Source organism: Urocampus carinirostris, chromosome 6 (genome assembly GCF_059441175.1).
Source record: "Urocampus carinirostris isolate Australia breed hairy pipefish chromosome 6, RoL_Ucar_1.0, whole genome shotgun sequence".
NCBI classification, from domain to species: domain Eukaryota; kingdom Metazoa; phylum Chordata; class Actinopteri; order Syngnathiformes; family Syngnathidae; genus Urocampus; species Urocampus carinirostris.
This window is the reverse complement of record NC_142354.1, coordinates 8,015,947-8,032,884: the sequence shown is the minus strand read 5'-3', so window position 1 is coordinate 8,032,884 and position 16,938 is coordinate 8,015,947. Positions and strand designations below refer to the sequence as shown.

Here is a 16,938-nt window from a genome sequence, read left to right as displayed (position 1 = left end):
GTAATAGGGAAGATGAAGGGGTAGGGAATATAAGCATTTTCGAACATGTTATGTAACTTTATTTTGTTGTTGAGTTATTGTTTTTGTTCTGTTTTTATTTTAATGTTTGAATAAAGTTTTCATTCATTAATAAAAAAGCTAATCATCGATCCGTTGTATCGTGTGACTCATGAGCCACTAAGTACATGACATCGATGCAAATAAGAGTGCACACAATTCCGTTCTGCTGCTGAGAGTTGTAGTACCAACTTGGTGGGACAGAGGGCGCCAGGACCGTTTTCATCAAAAAATCTTTTTTCTTATACATTGCATGATTAGAAACCAAATTGATGTGAAAGTTTGAACTTTGTCCTTTACTCTTATCATGAAACAAAGTTAACTATTATCAAGGGAACGGAAAATTAGTAAATAAAATGAATAGAGTAAAAAAAAAAAACAACAACAATAATTAGAATGACACGTTTAACTCTACACAAGTTGTCTCATCTCATCTCATTTCATTAGCTGCACCGCTTATCCTCAGTAGGGTCGCGGGGGTGCTGGAGCCCATCCCAGCAATCATCGGGCAGTGGGCAGGGGACACCCTGAACTGGTTGCCAGCCAATCGCAGGGCACACAGAGACAGACAACTCGCTCGCTTATTCACACCTAGGGACAATTTTGGACCGGCCAATCCACCTGAAATGCATGTCTTTGGAATGTGGGAGGAAACCGGAGTGCCCGGAGGAAACCCACGCAGGCACGGGGAGAACATACAAACTCCGCACAGGAAGTCCGGTAGCTGGATTTGAACCCACACAGGAGGGGGTTGGGGGGGATGTTGTATATTATTTTCTGTGAAGTAAGCTTCAACTTATTTACTCAAGGTGTGTATTTCTAATCAGTTTGATGTCTCTCTTAGTCTTCCTGTCTTTGTTTGAAAGTGTTGGTACTTTTCCAGGGGGGTGGACTTTGGTCTTTTGTCTCAACATACCAGTACTTTTCCATGTCTTGTGATTTCAATAAAACACAGAGGCAGACTGGGGGAGACCCAGAGGGAGCGTGACCAGCGAGCCGAGAGCGAGTAACTGATCCGTTTCTCCAGCTCCTTCTCCAGCTGCAGTTGTTAAAAAACAAATCAAGTCTTTGCCTGAATTTCTTTCTAGCGTTAGCTAATTTTTATAGCTCTCCCACACATCAGTGGTCTTTTAAGACCCAACATTTTCATATTAGGGATTTTTTTAATCATATTTAAAGATTAAACCAAAATAAACACATTTGTTTACAACATTTTGAAAAGTGGTTATGCATTTTTATTTCGTATGATCTTTGGATATTACATATTTGCAGATGTATAATATTCATTTGTATGTATTTTGATTTATGTCAAATGATCTGACAAACACATGGATTGTTTTTCATTGGTTTATATTATGGAATATTCTCTTGTGTCGTGTAATATTTTTCTATCCGTCCAAAACTTCAATATTTGAATAAAGAGTAAGATATTAAAAATATCTAAGAAATTTGATTCATTACAAAAAAAAAAAAGATCGATTCTTTGACTGTGAAAATAAATCGTTAGATCAGCCCTAATATATATAATGAAGGTAATACACATATGAAGGGTAAAATAAACACATTTGCTTTAACTTTGGGGTGACGTGACTAGAACTGGTACAGTTAAGGTACTGGGTGGATGCAGAGGTGGAGGAGGTGGTGAGTTTTAATAATAAATTCAATTTGAGGGGATTTTCCTTGGAATATTGTATTGCTTTGATTGCGTCCTTATTTTTAATAAGAGTATCAATAATAGATAAGTTACAGCCATTAGCGGATCGGAAGTTTTTTCTTTTAGAATCACTGCAAGCCTTGGTACCCATAGCTTGACAAACTTAAGTTTGTGACATTAAATTCTACGAAAACAATACACAAAACAAAACTTTATGTCTTGAAATCAAACAATTCCCTCTAATTCTCCGTTAACATTAACTTTGGAGCTTGGGACGAACACAATGAAGAACACATTTTTCCACGAATATTGCACTGTTATTACATCTCAGGCCTGTCTCGAAGCACTACATTAAAAATATGTTTTCCTGCTTTTTAACTGGCTTGTCTTTTTTCTTCTTAATATCTTTATGACATGTTTTCTCCTAGATAGCCACACCTAATCTTGTCAAGACCAGAACGGAAACAGAACCCACTCGTGTAACATTTCTCACAAGTTTTATTAGAAGAAAGGGAAAAGGGCTGCGCGCACGAACAGGGGATTGCTGAACGCGGGAATCAGGTCGCTCTGAATGCGGAAGTGTGACTTCCGTGGCGAGCGATGGCGGTGTCGGGAATGGAAAAAACGGGTCAGTAGCCGGGATAGAAGAGAAAAAACGTGGTCGGGATCGGAAACAAGTCGAAAGCCAGGAGAGGAGAGTAGACGGAGCCGAGATAAAAAAACTGATTGTTATTCGGGACGGGAGAACAGACGTGGTCGAGATAAGAAACGGATCATTATTCGGAACGGGGGAACAGACGTGGTCGAGATCACAACAGGTCGCAATTCGGGATGGGAGAGCAGACGTGGTCGAGCTCAAAACAGATCGTAGCGGGACACAATCAGGAGCAAAAAAAAACGGGACAGGCGAAAAAGGGCTTGCCGTGTAAAAACAGACGGACCGACCAAAGGGGACTAAAAAGACAGAGTTTAAATACTGACAGGAAGCCAATCCGTCAACAAGCTGCAGCTGGCGCCACACGGGCATGGGCCAATTGGGCAACCGTGACAAATCTTGTTGTATACAATGTTTCACAGCGTTGATATTGATAACAATAATAATAATCTAATTCAAACCAATAGACCAAAATCTTGTATGAAGCCGACTAATAGCACAAAGGCACAAACACTACAAAGTTTGAATTGTATAGGTTTTTTTGGTACGCGCAATAATTTGATGTTGATGTGGTATAGTGGGAAAAGTATCCTATCACACATTGCATGAAGTGAAAATGTAGTATCTCTCTACTGTATATTGATAAACCAAACCAAGGTTGGTTCGTTTTGTGTCAATTTTGTTACCTCTTGATCCAAATCGACAGCGCAGAGCTTGGCGGACTGTGCCTTGGCGTCCACCATGACGTTGAACATGGTGCAGATGGACTGGGGCACTCTGAAGTCGGTGGCGCGGCTGCTCCTCTGGAGCTTGCCTTCGAAAGCAGCTCGCGTCCTTCCGTTCACACAAAATGCAGAAACCCAGGGACAAACCAGATTTTCCTTTCATTGATATCGTCAGCATCACAGCTGTCTCCATACATATTTAGCATACTATATAATAAGAGTACCGTAAATAATAACAACAATTCTCATTGGTGCTCATGGTGACAGTGCCTACAGCATCAAGCTCCCACTTGTCTTCCCTAACTATGAATTGTGCAGTACATCTGTTTTGTTTTCTTATCAAAAGTTGTTTCAAAAATTAAGAAAAGGGATGGAATTGGAGAAAGAAGAGGGAAATAAAAAAGTAAGAAATTAGAAAACAAATACAGAAGCAAAGAAAGAAAAAAGAAAGGATAGAAAGAAAGATTGAAGAAAATAAAAAAGGGATAAAAGGAACATAAGAGGAATGAAATTTAGGAAGAAAAACAGAAAGAAAGGGATAAACAGGGATAGAATAAAATCAAGAACAAGTGATGAACAAAGGAGGAGAAGAAAGGGAAAGGAAACCAAGGAAAAATAAAGGGAAGGGAAATAAATCAAGAAGAAAAGTGAGGGAAATAACAAATATAAATAAAGGAAAAAATGGAAAACAAAGGGAAGTAGGAAAATACAGAAAAACAAAAATAATATATTTAAGAATGAATGAAAACATAAAAAAAGGATTGCTTAATTGGTATATGGCTAGATGTAGATCAATCCACCAAAAGCTGCTGCAGCAATCTTTCAAAAAAATCCCCCAAAATAAGCTATTTTCCAGGATTCCAGCGCGTGGCGTTACCTTTTGATGCAGGATTCGATCATGTCGCTCGACATGAGCTTGAGACGACTTTCCAGGTGTTTGCCGAACTCCTCCTCGGGCCAGTGGAGGTCTCGGATGAAGGTCTGCAAGGCCTCCAACTTCCAGAAAAGGTCCTCTGACGTCCCCGAACCGTTGCTTGAAACGGGAAAGAAAACACAGTTCACCGTTGAAAACCAAGTCGGAATTGGAGATATCCGGGAAGTTTGTTCAACTTGTCGAGTAGTTATAGGAGGAGAAACAGGAGGCGGGGTTTACGGGCAAAAACCACAACCACTTCAGATGAAGGAATGACCGATGTTCATTTGCTATAAATGCTTAAAAATGGAAGAATGGAATGGAAGAAATTTTATAAGAATGCTAAAGGAAATAAAGAACATTTGTCATAAATTCATCCATCCATTAACTGCACCGCTGATCCTTATTAGCGTGCATCTTTTACGTCGGGCGTACAACTTACAAAATGTCTCTGCGCTGGTGGCCGCCAACTATTTCAAGGGAAAAAAAAAGGTAAAACTCTCCCCCCTCTCTACTTATAGCATTCATTGCAGGTATATGACATCGCTGTTTTCCATCTGCCATCAGTACGTACCTGTATTTACTCATCTTTATTCATGCAATGTTTGCGTTGCCTTGTCTCCTACAAGCCACGTGAACTCTTCTTTCCATGATGCTTTTAATGTAACTTTACAATTTGGAGCGTGATTGTAGCGTTTAATGATTGGCTTAATAATCCGTTGATACCGACATCCGTCTAATTCCCAAATATCGCTGCCGATAACGGCCCGACTGATAACCGGCCCGCCTGATATCCGGCCCGACTGATAACCAGCCCACCTGATAATCGGTTGACCTCTACTTCACATCTCACACAACAGCGAGAGAGGAAAGAAAGTATTTGAATTGGGTCTTTCCAGCCAGACCCTATTCAAAACCGAATTTACTTGATTCTAAAAATGGAATATAAACAGAGTAGGGATGGGAAATACACAACAGGGAGGATTTCACCCTTCACAATAAAGAGGGGAAAAGAAATTGTCGTGGAAAGTCTTAGGAATGTTCGTCTTCACGACGACAGTCAAACGAGACACATGCGAAAACACCCTGAGCAGGCACAAATCGGGCATGAAGGAAACATTTCCAAGTTTTCCTTTTTTCTTAAACAGAAAAATGTATTAATATGTATTTCCGTCGTGCATTGAATAGCTCGTTTGCTTAACACCCGAAAGGTTACTGATTGTTGGCCCGGAGAGGTATGGCCGCCGCCAAGCCATACTTGCCCCAAACACACCACGGGAAATGATGCCCACACGACCCCTAGTGGTGACGGGAAACCCAACACCCAACCCAATAAATCATATGACATGTCGATTTGGTCCTTCCTGCCGGGTTTTGTTGCATTTGCGATGTAGATGTACTGCGGCAGAAATTCACTTAAATGGGTGTAAAATCTGACTAATACATGCCACTGTATTGTGGGACAAGAAAGAATACAAGTAACAAATAAAACTGCACCATTTTTCTTGTAATTCTTTTTGCCTAGCCTTTCACAAGCAGCAAGACGTTGGACAGTCATGTCAACTTCCTATAGCTGAGGCTTATGTTGTTTAAAATAAATATAAAATTTCTCCACCTGCAAAAATTTTAAAAATGCATGTTTATATGATAGTCCATGTATTTTTACTTATTATTCGAATCATTATATTTTTTTTTTATAAAAGGTGTGTTATGTGTGAAGTGCCATCTATTGGTATTTAAAAAAAAACATTATTGATTTAAATAATAAGTAAAATATATAGAAATACTTTAAATCTAAATGTGTATTTTTTAAAGTAATCGGAGCTTGCATTTATTTGACATACGATGCTAGAAGGAGCTTACATCATTGTTTGCCATCTTGCTGCTAGGTGTACCCAAAAGAGACAAAAGTCGGAAAAATGCAGGGCAAAACAAATTGGATAAAAATTGTGCTTTATGGTTGTACTACACCATACAGCAACGTTCATTGGTCAAATAATACACCTTTAAATGAATAAAGCGGGCGTTTTTACCGGTAGGAGCCGCTAAATAATACACAATGTCCCTTTCATACGGATGGCTATATCCATCTATCTATATCCATCTATCTATCTCTATCTTTCTATATCTATCCATCTCTCTATATCTATCTATATCTATCTTAATTTAGTCCTTCGAGCCGGATGTCGTCATCCTGTTCAAAACACCACAGTCGATCGATTCGATTCTAGAACAAGAACATGAAAACTACGAATAAGGGGCCCAGAAAACCCAATTGGAAGACCCTAACCCCCAAGACTTCTATCACGACTTCATGTTGAAATGCATCCCAGCCTCGGATGTGCGATTTGGACGCCCGTTTTGTGCGGAGGCTGCTCGCATGTCTCTGTTAACAGAAGGCGAGCGCTACACACTCTGAGTCATCCTCATCGTGCTTCCGAGTCATCCAGTTGGAAGAGATGGCCGTTTGTGCGCGGCTAACGCTCGACACTCTTACATTTGCGACTTGGGGCCGCTTGACATTTGGCAGGGTGCTAGCGAGAGTTCTGCGGAGACAAAAATCAAGAGAAACAACGAGACAAAGGCGGACGGGATGTCAAAAAGTCACACTTGTGCAAGGTGACGTTACATTGGGTTGGGTTTCCAAAATGGAAATATCCAATCGTACGCCGGACACAGTGTAGAGCTACATCACTAAAACAAAGCCTGCAACAAGGATAATACAAACATCTTCTTTGTTCTCTTCTATCCTCACTGTAAAATGTGTACTTGGAGTGCCACGTCCGATTTCTTTATCACAATATGTTCAACCCATTTTGTAACAATGACAATAAAAGGATATTCTATTCTATTCTATGTCTTGGGCGAATATCTTGTCTGGGGAAAACAAAGAAATGCAAACATTTGATTGTTCTTAATGACAGTAAAATTGCTACGTCTCTTTAAGGTCTCGTTACCGCCATTGAACACGTTCCTAAAAATATTGGAGAGGAAAAAAACCTCAAGAAATTTAAAAGGGTAAGAACAAGGAAGAAAAGACGGTTAACATGAAATAAGAATAAAGATGGAAATGAAGAAGGAGGAAGGACATAAAGGGAAGAGAAAGGAAATAAGTACAAAAATAAAGGAAGAAAGAAGCATAGAAGGTAGAGAAGAATGAAAGAAATACAGAAAGAGGAAGGCAATAACGTAAAAAATGAAAACTACAGGAGGAAAGAAATAAAATGGAAGGAAATGACAGGAACAGGGAAGCAAATAAGGACAGAAATAAAGGAAAAACAAAGGAAATTAGGGAAGAAAGAGAAAGGAAAGGATAAAACAATAGGAATAAAATAAAATACAAATATAAAGAACGAGGAAGGATATAAAAGAGAGGAAGACAAAAGAAGGAAAATACATAAAGGAGTAAAGAAGGAAAGAAAAAATAATTGAAGTAAAGAAGAAAATGGGACAGAGAATAAAGAAAATAAAGAAAGTAGAAATAAATAAAGAACAAAAACAAAGAAGTAAAAAGAAGGAAACAAATAAAGATCAAAAAGAGGAAAGAAGGGAGAAAGGAAAGCATTGAAGAGAAGAAAGCAGGAAATAGGAAGTAGACAAATACAGAAACAAACCAAATAAAGAAAAGAAGGAATAAAAGAAAGGGAAAGAACTAAAAAAGGGAAGACAAAGGAAAAAAAAAGATGTAAATAAGGAAAGGCATAATGAAGCAAAGAAAGAAGAAAAGAAGTATGAAGGTATACAAGGAAGTTAACAGAAAAGGAAAGAAAGAAAGGAAATGAAGAAAAGAGGAAGGACGTAAAGCGAAAAAGAAATGTAGAAAGGAACAAAGAAACAACAAAGGGATAAAAAATAATGGGAAAAAGAAAGAAACAAACTGAAAAGGAAAAAGGAAATGAAAAAAGAGTAAACAAGTAGATAAAAAAGAAGGAAATCAATAAAAAACAAATGAAGAAGGATTGATGGACAGATATAGACAGAAATAGCAACTGGGACTTGAACAACATCAGGAGCAACTGGGCCTTTTTGTCTTCCTCAAGGGTCGAATAGCTAGGCCATCTCAGGTTCATTTCAAAATAAAGTTCAAATAGAATCATCATTAAGAAACCAAGATATAGCTAGAGGAGGGAAGTCCTTACTTGACGGGTTCCCAGGATTCCCTTTCGAAGCCTCTGTGGATGGACTGAGCGATTGATGACTCCATCAGGTCCACGTAGCGCACCACTAGGGGGGCGTACAAGTCCTGCAAGTGCTTGTGGAACTTGCCGTTGCAAAGGTTGTCTGAAAATGACATTGCATTAATTAGAAAGGAGTTCTCGCTGGACCAGGTGACACCTACTGGGAAGGGCCGTATTGGACCGGGCGCGTTTCTTTTAGGTATGTGATTGTGACTTGCAATTAATGAAATAGTGTTCACATAGCTCCCCGTAAGCGTGCAGGATCCCAAAGTCTTCCAGTTTTGTTTGCTCTAGGTTAGCCCGGTTAGCAGTCGGCTAGCTGGCTTGCCTGCCGTGCTCGGTTTTTTCTCGCGGCTGGGTTTGTGTTTGTTGCCGTGGTAGTTTTTTTGTTGCTGGCTCGCGGTTATCCTGGCTGCTTACTATAAGTTTTTTCCTGCTGATCGTCACGGTTAGTCCTACATACCATCCAGTTACCCTGCCGTGGTCATTTGGTATATTTACAACTGGATTCGTTTTTGTTACAAACGTTGTTGTAATTTTTTTTGCTGTTGGCTCGCGGTTATCCTGGCTGCTTACTGCATGCTTTTGGTCGGCAGGCCTCCAATTCTTTTCGGTTAGCCTCTTTTAACACTCAGCTAGCTTGCCGTTTCTGGCATGTTTAGCCCTGTGTGCATTATCTTTGCCAGTTGCTGCACCCAACTGCGACAACGCCTAGACATTCTCCACAAAACTAGCAAAACTTGGCTTAAAACCTTTTCAACGAATTAACACGTAAACCGATATGGTGACTGTCTTGTTAGGTGCTGGTGTTTCTCACATGATGATGAACGCTCATTTTGACTTTACTATTATTCATAAATAATGGTTTCAGAACAAGGTGCAAGCAGTTTTTGTGAAAACGTCACAAAACACTGCAAAGGAAAAGTTTCCTTTCAGGGTAGTGGGTGTCTACGAGAAGAAGTAAGTGTGTCATATGTGCAAAGATCCTCTCACCCAATCAAATTCGTCCATTCCTACCAGTCACCCATTCAAATGGGTTAGTGTATTTGGCTGAGAAGTGTACGGTTTGTTAGATAGATAGATACTTTATTCATCCCGGTAGTGAAATTCACACTTCAAGCAGTATCCTTGTGTTGATTATTAACAGACTAACTGGATGGCCTCGGGGTGCTGTGTTGTAGTTTAGCAACAGCGGAGTGGATGACGTCACACGCTAGGCCAAAAGTTCGACGTCCCTGGAGCAGATGGAAATCTTTGTGCCCAGGGTTACACCACCTCGTGTTCACGTAAATAGTGTTCCTTCTTCTCTCCGCTTCCTGCAGGCTTTTGTGTCTCAGTCTGCCCTAACAGCGCTGAAGCCGGGTAGCTCCACGTTAGCGTCCGAGATGCTAGAATTGAGCTACGTTTCCGTAAAACTTTTTGGGTTTTGTCAAAAAGTGTCTCAACACTAAACATAAAATGTTTAATGAGCCTTTATATAAAAGGATTATTTAGCGGTTTACCGCCAAAACAGGGATTCGTTTTTACTAACATTATATTGGCTTTTCACGTTCCTGACTCTGACCCAGATATAGCCCAACAAAGATTAAATTTCCATACTCCAACTATTAATTCAGAGCCATATATACTCACAAAAAGTGCCATTGGTTCCAAACCCCATGCGCTAGAGCAGGGGTCGGCAACCTATGACACGCTTGCCAGGAGTGGCACGCAAGCGCACGGCAAAATAATAATGATTTTTTTTTTTTTGGACCATTGCCAACCCAAATGCCGAAACACCCAAAAAGTTAGGCACCTCTGCACCTAAGTTGGTCATGCTTCCGTCCCTCTAGAAGAAAACGGGACACAAGAAAGTGGCCGTGTCACTCGGGTTTACCTGAAATTTAGCGCATTTACCTGAAATTTAGACATTTTCAGTTGCGTGCCGTGTTGTTTAGAGGCTTTACAGTAGCGCCCCTCCTCCTCTGCTTCGTGAGTGAGTGTCTGTGCCGCGCCTCGCATAGGAGGAAAGATCCATGTTTCAACGCAGGCACAGAAACACCAATGTGCGATAAACTAATAAATCATGACGGCTCATCCAGCGAAAAAATTTCGTTCTTTTCAGCCAGCGTGGGCAAGAATGGGGCTTTGTGCAAAAAAAAAAGAACATGAATTCAAGGACGAGTCTTACATGGCAGACATTAAAACGCGCTGTGTCCAGGTACGATAACAAACACAGACCCAGAAAACCATTGTCACTGCTAAAATCACCACCAGTGAAGCAAGTTGCACATTGCTCACTGCATAGCAAAGCAAGGAAAATCTTATACTTAATGCAAATATACTGGACTGTCTCAGAAAATTAGAATATTGTGATAAAGTTCTTTATTTTCTGTAATGCAATTAAAAAAAAAAAATGTCATACATTCTGGATTCATTACACATCAACTGAACTATTTCAAGCCTTTTATTATTTTAATATTGCTGAATTTGGCTTACAGCTTAAGAAAACTCAAAAATCATATCTCAAAATATTAGAATATCATGAAAAAGTATACAAGTAGGCTATTCAACTAGTCACCTGAATCATCTAATTAACTCGAAACACCTTGCGAGGGTTTCCTGAGCCTTAAAAACACTCAGCTTGGTTCAGTAATCTAAATCACAAGTATGGGGAAGACTGCTGATCTGACTGTTGTCCAGAGGACCATCATTGATACCCTCCATCAGGAGGGTAAGACACAAAAAGAAATTTCTCAAAGAGCAGGCTGTTCACAGAGTGCAGTTTCAAAGCATATCCACAAAAAGTCTGTTGGAAGGGAAAAATGTGGCCGGAAACGCTGCACAACCAAGAGAGATGACCGCAGCCTTAACAAAATTGTGAAGAAGAGCCGCTTCCAGAATTTGAGGGAGCTTCAAAGACAGTGGGCTGAAGCTGGAGTCCAGGTATCAAAAGCCACAGTTCACAGACGTGTCCGGGAAATGGGCTACAATAGCCGTATTCCCATGGTCAAGCCACTTCTGAACTCAAGACAACGGAAGAAGCGTCTGACTTGGGCTTTGGAGAAGAAGCACTGGACAGTTGCAGAGTGGTCCAAAGTCCTCTTTTCAGACGAAAGCAAGTTTTGCATTTCATTTGGAAGTCAAGGCGCCAGAGTCTGGAGAAAGGCTGGAGAAGAGCAAAATCCAAGTTGCTTGAAATCCAGTGTGAAGTTCCCACAGTCAGCAATGGTTTGGGGAGCCATGTCAGCTGCTGGTGTTGGTCCACTGTGTTTCATCAAGTCCAGAGTAAATGCAACTGTGTACCAAGAGATTTTAGAGCACTACATGCTTCCATCTGCTGAAAAGCTCTATGGAGATGAGTATTTCATTTTCCAGCATGATCTGGCACCTGCCCACAGTGCCAAAACCACCAGTAACTGGTGCACTGACCATGGCATCACTGTCCTTGATTGGCCTGCTAATTCCCCTGACCTGAACCCCATCGAGAATTTGTGGGGTATAGTTAAGAAGAAGATGAAGGACACCAGACCTACAAATGCAAATGAGCTGAAGGCCGCTATCGAAGCATCCTGGGCATCAATAACACCTCAGCAATGCCACAGGCTGATTGCCTCCATGCCACGCCGGATTGATGCAGTAATCCGTGCAAAAGGATTCCCAACCAAGTACTGAGTGCATCAATGGACATTTTCAAATGTTTGATTTAGTTTTGCTGTTATATAATTATTTTTTTACTTGGTCTGAGGAAGTATTCTAATATTTTGAGATAGGATTTTTGAGTTTTTTTCAGCTGTAAGCCAAAATCAGCAATATTCAAATAATAAAAGGCTTGAAATAGTTCAGTTGATGTGTAATGAATCCAGAATGTATGACATTTTTGTTTTTTTAATTGCATTACAGAAAATAAAGAACTTTATCACAATATTCTAATTTTCTGAGACAGTCCAGTATACTGGCGTAAAACGACAGCTCGGTTGGATATAAAAAAAATGTTATGCGTGTCATTAATCTTGTTGTGGCACTCTGATTTAGAAGGAAATTTGAAAGTGGCACTCCGCACCGAAAAGGTTGCTAAACCCCTGCCCTAGAGGATAATATGGCTTTAAGAATCAATTCGCTGTGACTCCAGTTGCTTGCGATGTTGACTGTTCTTTAAGTTACATCATAAACAAGTGTTTATCTTCCATGAATGTGTGAATTCACGACACCGTGGGTGTCGATTCTCCACTTCCTCCCACCTGAATGAAGGCAAGATGGTGACATCTGCTACCTATCGATGACGCGCAGGTTACATGTACGCGTTTACGCGGAAGTCGCATTCCAAAAGATCAAATATGGATCGGATTTAGAACCGCGTACACTGGAGATCAAAATGAAAGAACAGGTAATAAAAAAATTGAATTCATTTTGAACTAATACCATGTTCACTGTTCCATGGTTAATTGACATTTTATTGTGTCTACATGAAATGAAATGATCTGCATTTATATAGCGCTTTTCAAGTCAATGACTTCCCAAAGCGCTTTACAATGTGCTCCACATTTCCCAATAGCGGCCTTGCAGCCATGTAAGGCGCTAACCTGCTTATTGGGGGTATTAGGGGTTCAGTGTCTTACCCAAGGACACTTCGACATGTAACACGGACGAGCCGGGATTCGAACTGGGATCCCTTGATCCCAAGACGAGCGCTCTACCTCCTGAGCTACTGCCGCCCCCAAAAAATGAAATGATCTGCATTTATATAGTGCTTTTCAAGTCAAGACTTCCCAAAGCGCTTTACAGTGTGCTTCACATTTCCCAATAGCGGCCGTGCAGCCATGTAAGGCGCTAACCTGCTCATTGGGGGTTTTAGGGGTTAAGTGTCTTACCCAAGGACACTTCGACATGTAACACGGAGGAGCCGGGATTCGAACTGCGATCTCTTGATCCCAAGACGACCGCTGTACCTCCTGAGCCACTGCCGCCCCTATTTTATTGTGTCTACATCATGGTAGTACATATTTTTTTCAGAAAACACACTGAGGAAAATTAGAGAACTACAATGACTTGTAAAAAAAATAAAAAAATAAAAATTCTGAAGGTTCAAATTAATTAGTAAGAAGTATACAGACCTCTGCTCTGAATGACACGGAATATCTTAAAATCTTCTCTCATTTTGATCAGAGCATAAGAGAAATATCTTATGCATTTTGTGAAAACAGGTAGTTGCATGGTATAGACACAAAACGTCCTTTACTGTTGATCAGTAAAGATGGAATTGTTTTCAGAATGATTCAATTGTTTGTAAATCGTTCTTTAATTTGATTCTCCGGTGTATGAAAGTGGCTTGGGTTTGATTTTGTTTTATTGGATTCAGGTCATGTCCGAATTCCTTCCAGTGTGAACCAGAAGGGGGCACTACCAAGTTACATTTACTACGTTACACTTATTTGAGTAGGTTATGGGATAATTTTTACCTGGGAGTATTTCTAAATCAGTATACTTTTACCTTTTACTTGAGTAGTAAACGATTTTATACATTTGACTTTAAAGGATTTTATACGATTGACTCAGTTTTATGCAGTAAAGATATTTACTGACTGGGCTTTAGTTCAATGTCAAAGCAGGCTGTTCAAAATGCATAATATTTTGTCAAGGAAATTTTGATAACAGGACTCGTAGATTTGCTGACCAGACAGCAAGGCGCTGGTGTATAAGATTGTGAAGCCCAAGGGGCTTCCTTGGCACACCCATGGGAGGAGCCGAGACGCCATCTTGCGGGGAGACGTGGGACAATAGGAGAAAGCTAAAGGACTTCAGAAGGAGGCTTCACACACACTCCAACATCACTTCCGCCGTCACTGATGGAGTACACTTAGTGCTTCTGTTATGAAAAATAAACATCGGCCCCCGTGTGAAAATGTCGGCTTTCCTGGTCATTTTTCTCTCAAGAAACGAGCGCACATAAATTGTTGGATGAAAGTAGGTCTTGTTTGGTTAATGGAGTCGGATAACTAATTTGAACAATTTGGTAAACGGTACATTTCAATAGTTAAATTCCATCAGTAGATTTTTGAAGAAAAACTCTACTCTTACTTCCCTACATTAGGCTATATTGAACCAGTTACTTAAACCCATTCACGCCACCAAAGTAAATGGGTGAATTATTAAAAAAAGACAATTGATGAAGTTTACTAAATGTTTTTGGTTCAGACAAATATCACTCTTATTCATGTGTTCACATTTTTAAGACTTTCGAAAATTGGATTCAAGACATTTTAATGCCAAACGAGGCCTTATATTTAAAATAAAGAATTCAATGTCTTAAGACTTTTCGAGGATCAAAAGGGGCCCTGTATTAGTGACGTACGTCGAGCTCATCTATGATTAGCCAAAGGAGTACAAAACATTTAAATATGCACACCACACTTTGTGTGTAATACAGAAAAGTAACTGATTTAGTTGGTATTTAGATACTGGGACTCCCTGTAAGAGGCGTTCCGCCAATCCAGGTCTGAGCGTCGCCGGGAAGCCATGGCGGCGTCAAACTGTTAAAAAGGCAACAAAGCCGGCAGGAGATAATAAGGAGGCCGGGTGTGGCGGCTTCACGCGGCGTCCTCGCCGCTCGGCCTTCTTTGTTTATCCCTCCCCCTGCGAGCATGTGCCGGCACGGCAGTCAAGGTCAGTGGTACACAGTGGTAGGTGCTATGTTTCTTGTCTTGCGTGATTCCAATTAGCCACTTGGGCGGCGGTTGTCCACTTGGAAGGGAGCTGTCCTCCGGCGAGCCCCGCCGATACGCCGACGACCAAACCGATTCCTCATTAACTCCTCCGACCGCGACCCGTTTTAGCGCCTGTCTGCCGCTCGGCTATTTACTGCCCAAGTCGCCGAGGCTGCGCTGGGGGCCACCCCGTCGAATGACCTTCCGCGGAGAACACGACTCCCTCGAGAGATTGTTTGCTGAGGTCGAAGCGTCGACGAGACAATATTTGTTTTCGATCACGTCGTCCGCTCGGTGTTCGTTGATATTAAAAAAATTCGGACTAGAGAGTGCACCCGGTACATTTTAAAAGGAAAAGCCATGTAGCACATACATAAGCCGCACTTGACTATAAGCCGCATGCGCCCACATGGAAACATGAAATATTTTCAAAGAAAGACTGTTCACACAAAGAATTTGAAAAATATACGCTACCTTAACCCATTAATGTTCTGCCAGCCTGGCAGTGGGTCACCGGACTTTAGATAAACAAATTACGTGTCTGTACAATGTCAGCAGTCACTGAAATCTGTCATGTCACACATCATTGGAAAGCGCAACCTCTTCAAATTCAAGATATAGGGACGATTTTCAAAATGTATGAAACATTACTTGAGAAGGAAATTAAATGTTTTTGAGATGAAGTGTTTGAGGAGTATGTTAGGAGTGACAAGATTGGATGGATTGAGAAATGAAACCGTGACAGAACTGGAGTAGTGGAACTGAGCAAGCGTGTGGACAAGAGTACTCGGTTGGTTGGGACACATGAAGAGGATGGATGAGGAGCGAATGTTGAAGAGGATCTACAGAGCAGAAGTCAATGGAAGGAGACCAAGAGGAAGGCCGCGATTGACGTGAATGGATGGTGTTATGAGTGCACTGCGGGAAAGAGATCTAAATATAATGGAGGCTAGAGCTCTTGTTGGAGATAGGAATGATTGTGAAAGGATAGTGGGTGTTTGGACATGTTCTAAGGGATGGGCAGGGCACCCATATGATGCGGCAGGGGTAAACCAGCGAAAGCTGTCATAAAAGAGTGTGTTGTGTCACCCTGACCCGAGTGACATGGCCACTTTCTTGTGTCCCGTTTTATCTGGGGGGACGGAAGCATGACCAACTTAGGTGCCGAGGTGCCTAACTTGTTTGGGTTGGCCATGGTCCCAAAAACTTTTTGTGTGTGTTTTTTGCTACTTTTTTCCCCTTTTTATTTTCTTTGTTATTGTATGTGTTTGTCTTTCTGTCGGTCACCCCTCTTGAGGGATATGACCAAGGTATATAGATAGATAGATAGACATCAAGAAGAATCCAACCGTGTCAAAAATTGACTCAAAAACACACCAGAACACAGAAAGATTCATACAAATTTCTGCTCGGTAGGACGTTGCTTCTTGTCATCCATTGATTCGGTTGAATTATTTCGGTTTACAATATGGTGGTTAGCGCTCCTGTTTCAATTGACACCCTTTCCATGATGAGGTTCTGTTCATGCTAGGTTTATTCATGCACAAAGCGCCAAGTTATTTTCTACTTGTGTCCTCCTCCACACACAAATCCCACCTGTCTTACAGAGAACGTGACTGATCAGGCGCCCCTGGTGGCCATTAGAAAAATGCATCAATTAGCCTCATCATTGCATAAGCCGCAGAGTTAAAAGCTTCGAGAAAAAGCTGCAGTTTATAGTCCGAATTTTACGGTATTTTTTTTTTAATGAAATGTAAATAACCTAACAAAAGATGCAGGATAATTACCATGGTCGGGAATTTTTTTTAGCCAAAGAGCCAAAAAAAGCAAAATATTTTTGAGAATTTTAAGTAGTTATGCTCCTCATTTAAAAATATTTTTTATTTTCATTCTAAAACATTTATATGCCAAGTCTTTTGGTTCTCATTATTATAGTAATTGCTGACAAAGAAAGTATTAAATGATTGTTTGATAGGGTCAAGCTCTAGTCTCTCCAACACTAGTTTTTGGAGACCTGTTAACCAAAAATGTACACTGTAATTGTAATTGAAAGCGAAAATAACGATAAAGCTA

General features: G+C 40.7%; 1 protein-coding gene across 6 annotated transcripts in view; it reads right to left on the bottom strand.

Annotated features, from left to right (window-relative positions):
• The window catches only part of cadpsa (Ca2+-dependent activator protein for secretion a), a 164,950-nt gene that overhangs the window by 66,751 nt on the left and 81,261 nt on the right, over positions 1 to 16,938 (bottom strand). For 3 of the 6 annotated variants that reach the window (XM_088337707.1, XM_088337708.1, XM_088337710.1), the window contains 4 exons: positions 8,144 to 8,285; positions 6,419 to 6,550; positions 3,969 to 4,124; positions 3,053 to 3,200 (listed from right to left, as the gene is read on the bottom strand). In XM_088337707.1, the coding sequence (XP_088193833.1) occupies positions 3,053 to 3,200; positions 3,969 to 4,124; positions 6,419 to 6,550; positions 8,144 to 8,285 (578 nt within the window). The remainder of the gene's footprint in view (positions 1 to 3,052; positions 3,201 to 3,968; positions 4,125 to 6,418; positions 6,551 to 8,143; positions 8,286 to 16,938) is intronic. The other 3 variants (XM_088337711.1, XM_088337712.1, XM_088337713.1) reach the window with 1 other exon arrangement.